Source organism: Nanorana parkeri, unplaced genomic scaffold (genome assembly GCF_000935625.1).
Source record: "Nanorana parkeri isolate BGI_ZX_2015 unplaced genomic scaffold, ASM93562v1 scaffold1812, whole genome shotgun sequence".
In the NCBI taxonomy this organism is placed as follows: domain Eukaryota; kingdom Metazoa; phylum Chordata; class Amphibia; order Anura; family Dicroglossidae; genus Nanorana; species Nanorana parkeri.
Window position 1 is genome coordinate 142,376 of NW_017308080.1, and position 7,551 is coordinate 149,926.

At 42.1% G+C, this 7,551-nt stretch overlaps 1 protein-coding gene across 1 annotated transcript in view; it reads left to right on the plus strand.

Annotated features, from left to right (window-relative positions):
* Positions 1-7,551, plus strand: part of PLA2R1 (phospholipase A2 receptor 1) — an 81,981-nt gene that overhangs the window by 17,300 nt on the left and 57,130 nt on the right. The window contains exons 7-9 of the mRNA XM_018571702.1: positions 162-350; positions 1,948-2,108; positions 3,588-3,692. Of these exons, the coding sequence (XP_018427204.1) occupies positions 162-350; positions 1,948-2,108; positions 3,588-3,692 (455 nt within the window). The remainder of the gene's footprint in view (positions 1-161; positions 351-1,947; positions 2,109-3,587; positions 3,693-7,551) is intronic.

Consider the following 7,551-nt stretch of genomic DNA (forward strand, 5'->3'; position numbering starts at 1 on the left):
ATCAAGATAGCAGAGTCCAGACTCAAAGTATTCGAGTATACTCAAATTTTCCGAGGCTACTATTACAAGGAGTTTATTAAAAAATTTTAATGACAGTCATTTACAATTATTCTAGATTGCTATATTATTTTAATAAATGCTTTGTATCTTCTCTATGAAAGAAAATTGGAAATACTACTCAACGGTGTGTGAAGATCAGTGGCTACCTTACAACCGCTACTGCTATAGGCTGCAGAAAGAGAAGCTAAACTGGTTCCAAGCGTCTGCTGCTTGTGCCACCAATGGAGGGGAATTAATGCAAGTCAACTCACTGGCACACACTGAGTTTCTGATGCATCTTCTTCAACGTGGTGAGAGAATATGTAATTTTAAATAAGAATTTCTTTGCCGTGTTATATTTTTACCTTAATGGGTTTCTAAACCCTTCTTTTTTCATATATCTACTGCTAGCGAGCAGTAGATACATGCAAAAAGTAAATAAAACGCTTTAATAGCGGTTTAAACTTACCCCGTCTTCGCCCCGCGCTCCCGTCGAAAATCCGAAACTGCTCGGGCGGCTGCAAAGCATCTTGGAGCGGGCGCATGCGCAGTTTGGATTTTCGGCCATGAGACGAGGAGATACGCAAGGTAAGTCTTTGGACGCATGCACCTGCATGCAGACACCGTGGGAAAGGAAGTGCCAGCAAGGACAGAGGGTCAGCGCTGGATCGGAGAGCCGCCGCACCGCTGGAGGGACAGATGAAAACATCAGGAAAGAAGAAAAAGATCGCATTAAGAGACATAATTTAAGGTAAGTGCTGACATTAACATTGGGGGGAGGAAAACATTTTTTTTACTTTAATGTCACTTTACAGCTGAAGGAAAACAGTTGAAATACATATATTTGAGCATTTTTACCTGCCAATGGATCCGTATTTCTGTCCATCCAATTCTGGGATTTACACAGATCTGCCAGACTGTACAGCCACACTGGTGACATGGGCTAAGTTGCCAACAGGACTAAGCTAACAACTAATGTTAAGTGTGTGATGTACTGGTCTTTAATAGAAAAGCATGAGTGTAAACTGTATCAGTTGTCAGTGTACTATAGTGAGGTCAGGTTAGAGATGATTGTTGATTGGTCATTGTCATTGCAATTCATTTCATATTAAAGCAGACCTTTACTCCCTTTCATAGAAAAAGAAAAATAAGGTATGTAAAGAATGCAAAGTCTGCAATTATCTAGAAGTATGTGTTTGTAGATTGACATTACTAAACATTTCTAAAGGTGTATTTGTTGTCATTTCGAAGATTTGGGTAAAGTTCCTCTTTAAGGTCAAATGCACGTTGTTGTGTTAACCCATGCTTCTTATATGTCGCGTTTATGTGTGTTGTGCAATGGCAACTTATTAATTTAAAACACATTTTTCTGAAATGAATCGCACATGTCTAGTAAACAGGCTTCTTTTGTGCCTGTCACATGCGCCTTACAATATGTAGGATTTTTTCCAACTGAAAATCACATCCATGATTAGAATTTTGTAAGTTTAGATAAGAAACAAGAAAAATGTTCCATCCTGCTGTCTTTCCCCATTCCTACGATCAAAAACGATCACCAATTTGACCTCACTGACCATTAGAAAACATAGTGGAATTCTACTGGTGTATGGCCAGCTTAGTCACAGACCTAGAATTGATATGTAGATCAGGAGTCTTGACTTCACTCTTTCCAATCCATATACTTGTTTAAGATCAGTTTATGAAGCCAGAGACATTCAGATTACTAGCATTTCCCAGAGATAGCTATGACAGCTTTCATATTTCTCTCAGTGCAGGTTTCTATTTAAAAAAATGCAATTTGTTTGTTTGATGTTACTGTGTCAACAATATATCAACACAAGACCCTCAAACAAGGAAATGGACATTACCCTGGTTTTATTTCTTTATATACTTTTTATACTATTGTAGAGAAAGTGACGGAAGCCTGGATAGGAATGACCAGCAAACGTAAGGACCCTGTAATCTTTCAATGGTCAGATGGCTCAGCGGTGACCTTCACCAGTTGGCAGAGGCAGGAACCCAACATCAGCCAAGAGGACAATGACCTGTGTGTGTCCACACAAACATCTGTAAGAGAACCTCTGATTTGTTTGCTTTCCAACATTCCTTTATACATTAAAAAAAGGCAAATTTGGGCAACAAAACATAGTCCGTGAACGAGTAATACTGTACAGGAAACTAGAAACGTGTACAAGGTCACACAGTCTAAGGGACATATTTCTCAAGCTGTCTGTATTTTATAAGCAGGCTGGTGACTTGCCTGCTTATTCGCTGTCAAATTGTTTTCTTTAAAAGAAGATTCCTAAATTGTACCTCTCTTTTGAAACCCAAAAAACAAAAATGTATTTTAATATAACTTACTTGTCCTAGGTTGAGGTAACTGCATTGGTTTTCTTTTTTCCTTTATTTTAACCCAGCAGTTCTGCAAATAACACACTTTTTAGAGTGACAACACTCCCTCAATCCACTGTATCTACGGAAGGAGCCCTGGTTGTCACTAGGGATGAGCTCAGGTTTGGACTGAACCTAAGCTCCTCTAAACACGCGAGGAAGCTACTTCCACTGTCGCCCAAACAGCTGCAGCCAGGAAATCCTCCGCTGGTAGATGCATGTAAGCAAAGGATAAGGTGATGTGACATAATTGACCTTATATGGCCACACGGCGATATGTGACCAATGACATTGACCATGTGGCCATATTACCATGTGGCCATATAAATTCAATGATGTCAGCGCAAGCATTTCACCTCTTTGTTTATGTGCAGCTGCGGGGCAAGGAAAGCCCTGCCCCACAGCTGATTAGGTGGGTGGCCCCATGTCCCTTCCAGGTTCGGACCAGGTTCGGTCCGAACCAAAACTCGTCCCTCGTTGTCACCCAGGGTGGACTTCAAACATGTCTTCATCTCCATTGGGTTGGGGAGATTAGTAGCTTAAAGAATGAAGATAACATTGCTTGTTCTTTTATTTCAGCTCGCAGTAAGTGAAAAGGGCATAGCTGTTCCAGCAAAATCAAAAACAATTTTTTGTACTTGCTGAAAAAAATTTTAGCCTGTAAAATGAAAATTAATGCAGCCACCACATTTAAATCTGGTAAACTGCAATTTATAAATTTTTGTTCTTGGGGTTAATTATCCTTTAAGAACCATGGTCACCAGCAAAATCTATAGCATCTAGCACTTTCAGTGTCATTACAGGACAGAGTAGTAACATTAAGGCTGGCAGGTGGAATGGAACCACAGCACACAGTGGAGGATCCCACAAGTGTGTCAGATGCCAAGATTTTTCTGGAGGCCGTAGCCCTTCAAGAGAGCAAAGTACAATTCAATAGCCTTCCTTTGCAGGGTGCTTTTATTAGAATCAATCACTGTGACCAAAAGGCAAGTTGTTTATTTTATCATTCATTTTCTATCAGTTTTCTATCAGTTTTCTATTTCTATTGTCCACCACCATTGCTCATTTATCTCATATACGGTACATGTGATCATGTGGACATGTATGGTTAGCAGTAAAATGTGAGTCTTAAATATTTTTCTTTGGCTGTATTCTAGGACGGAAACTGGAAAGTAAAACCTTGCACCATAGAACGTTTCTCCATTTGTATGAAGCCTGCACTAAACTTTTCCACGGATGATGCCGACAAGACCTGTGAAGAGGTATCTTAGTTGCAAATAAGCAAAATCTTTGCTATCTCATACCATGGACTGCAGATAATGCACATAGTGCATGACAAAGGGATTCCAGAGAGCACCATGGGTTAGCTAAAGAGAACATCAGAAAACAAATACCCTTGCGGTGGAGCCTTCCCGCACTGCAAAAGTTAAATGCCCATTAAGTCTGGGGGTAAGGAATATGCTGCAATACTTACCTTATTCTTCGCTCTGTCAGGCTTCCTCTACACTAGGGGTGAGCAACTCTAGCCAGCTGTTGTGGAACTACAAGACCCATGAGGTATTGTAAGACTGACAGGTACAGGCATGACCCCCAGTGGCAGGGGCACGTTGGAATTCGTAGTTAAAGGACAGCTGGAGGGCTGGAGTTGCCCACCCCTGTTGTGCGCTGTGAGACCAGTACCCCTGAAGCCACTTCTCTTTGGCACTTTGACCACTCTGATGTCATCACATGGAATGCAGATGCAATAGTCATGCACTGTGCATTTGGACAGCGATGCATGAGGGAAATGTTACAGCTTATTCCTCTAGCCCTAGACTTAATGAGCATTTATCCCTTGTAGTGCTGGGGCAGGGGTCCACGGTCCACTGCAAGGGTATTTACATGTTTAATTATGGAGTTCAAGCTCTCATAGAATAACTATTCTGACCAATCAGCATTACACCCAAGCCCTGTCACCTAAGATCATGTGACTACATTAGGTAACTAGCGTTCAAAAATGAATCTATTGGTCTTTTCAATCCATTACTGAAAGCCTAATACAGTGGAACTTTATGAAGCCAAAACAAATATGTTGCACTTGGTAGCAGTGGGAAATACATAAGTTAGCCAATATAGTGTGATAATATTGTTTATGTACTGCCGTAGAACCTATTTTTTAAAGGACACATCTGGGAAATATAAAAAAGGAAATATATTGTGTTTCATGTAAATATTTTCTGTATTTATTTATGTTCAGTACTAGATTTGTAAACTTTGCTAATAGGAAACATGAAATTTTACAAATTCTGAAGTCATACTAAAAATACTTGTTGCTTGGTTTTCATGCTGAAACTCTCTGAATTCACACTTAAAGTGGACTTCCCCCATCTAATAAACCTGACCTAAATGCATTCCACAATCTAAAACTAACAAAGTTAGTAGTACTTACCTGCTCCACTTTGCACGGTTTCCGCAACCTCAGCAGTCTGTGTCTTCCAGTGGTTGGAAACCCATGCCAGCATTTAAAATATGTCCAGTATGGTGCTTGTTCAAGAAAAGGTGCATGACCTGAATGGTGGGCCGGCAGAAGAGAAGGAAGAAGCCAGTCTTTGATGAGGCTACCACCTTAGCTCACTCATCCGCCATGCCACATTACCCTGGTGGTGAAAAAATATTTTCCTCCCAAGATCTTGGGAGTGAAAAGCTTTTTGAATTTTTTTCAACAGATGGTTGTAATGTCGTACCCATCATGTGCGAGATGAGGCACATGAGGTCATACTCCTCACCTCAATCATCTGTAACAAAAAAATATGCCATTCTCCCCGAGATCTCAGAGGGAAAGTCTTTTTTTCCCCACTAGGGTAATGAGGATCTCCCTGGAAGGCCCTGGTGATGTAGCCTTCCCCAGGGTTATCTGTGAGGTCAGAGCTACGTCACCAGTGCCTAAGAAGACCAGCAAGTGGTAACCCAGCAAAAGGAAGCAACGGCGAGCCGACCTTTGCATGCAGAGTGTCTTGCAATTTTCTCTCTGGTACGTCAGCTTACGAGAGCTCGCATAACTGAGCATGCTGAGATGAATAATTTGACCCAAGCGTTACAATCTTGACCCAAGCGTTACAATGCGAATTCCATTGAGTTGATACGCCTGAGCCGATTGGCTGAAGATGAAGTCTTTCATCTCGCCACGCTCAGCTACTCCAGCTCTCGCACACTGCATGCGAATGTCCTCACCTTGCAGCTTTGCTTTGCTTCTCGCGGCTTCCCATGCAGTGTGTCATGCACAGGCTAAACTCCTAAGTTTAGTGTCTCTTTAAAATGAAAATAAATAGGGGGGAATTTATCAAAACTGGAGCAGTTGCCCATGGCAACCAATCAGCATCTCAAGCTGATTGGCTGCAGTGCAAATCTGCTCCAGATTTTGTCTGCTCCAGTTTTGATAAATTCCCCCCATAACATTTATGTCTAACACAATTGTTTGTTGACCATAATAAATATAGAATATATACAAAATAGGGGGAAAATGTATATAACCCCTATAAAATACAAGCTGAAGTACACAATACAAGGTTGTATATAACAGAAAATAACACAGGCAATGAGGTCACACTTTCTAGTCAGTTTACAAAGCTGAGCAGACAACACATTATACTGTTAGAATATTGTGTTTGTTTCATGCTAGCTCTATCTGATAAGTTCAAAAGATAAATCTTCAAAATAATTTAGCTATTAAAAAAACAGCATTGCTGGCACACAAAGAGCTGAACATTTTCCAAGTGTGCATGCAAGAATCATTTGATCTCCGCTGCTTTTATATTTGCTTAGTCAAAGGTTAGGAAAACACGTTAGTGAGACCAGCTACATAAATGTATTATCATAGTATTGTAGGTAAAAGTATAATATGCCGAGTGTAAAATTGTGAAGAGGTTTAGATGTTTCTTTTTAGATTATCAGATAGATTCTGATACATCAAGCTGCTAAATATGGCTTAAAGTGACACTAAACTCAGGAGTTAAACTTTAAAAATGCATTCTAGAACCTTAACTATTAGCAAAAATTTATCGTATTTGTGTATCACTCGGCTGTATATCCTCAAATCATCTCTGAATTGGTGCTGATGCTGTCCTTCCTTTCTGGAGGAGGGCTACTTTTGTTCCACATATAAAGTAGTACTGTACAGAGAGAACTCTGAACCACAGCAGTCTCTGTACAGAGGAGCTTACAGTCTAATGCAGGATGCCATCATCTGCAGAGGACTACAAATCCCAGCAATACATTATAAACCAATGCAGAATAATAGTATGCGAGTTTGGTACATACTCTGTTCTGCCTATTTGCTCTGGAATGCCGGCCTGATGTCTTGTGCAGAGGGTCTGAGGAGGGGTACAGAGGGTCTCAGGAGGGGAAGATGTTTTCCGGGCGGCGAAAGCGCTGTAAGCAGGTGCCGGGTGGTTCCACAGAAGGCTGCTGTGCAGGACCTAACGCAGCTAAATCAATTTAAAAAATTTAGTTTCCAAGCTGCAGAGGTCAGTTGTAAGGCAGTGTACAGAAGTCAGGGTGTTATGCACAGTACAGAGGTCAGGGTGGGACGCACAGTGCAGAGGTCAGGGTGTGACGAACAGTGCAGAGGCCAGGGTGTGACGAACAGTGCAGAGGCCAGGGTGTGACGCGCAGTGCAGAGGTCAGGGTGTGGCGCACAGTGCAGAGGTCAGGGTGTGACGAACAGTGCAGAGGTCAGCAGATGTGAATGAAGTCTCCACCCAATCCTGCAGTCTTCCTCTTATAGTAGCTGAAGCAGGGGCGGATCCAGAGTCTATTTTCTGGGGCGGGGCACTGCCATAAAATTAAGTAGATCCCTGGATCCAGACAAGCCCAGCCTCCTGTCTCCCACGCTGTCAGAAACTGCATACCTAAACCGGCGCGCTGTGTGCAGCTTCTGAGAAGAAACGCTATTTCGGGCAGCTCCCGGGAAGGACAGGTGCTGCGTATGATTAGTATGCAGCCCCTGTCCTTCTCTATGGGTGTATGCAGCCGTACACCCCCCTACGCTCACCCGCCCAGCACGTCCGTACGGGTGCATGTTTCCTTGCTCGGACGCAGACAGGATCCATCCTGTCAGCATACGGATACGCTCACCCGCACCGA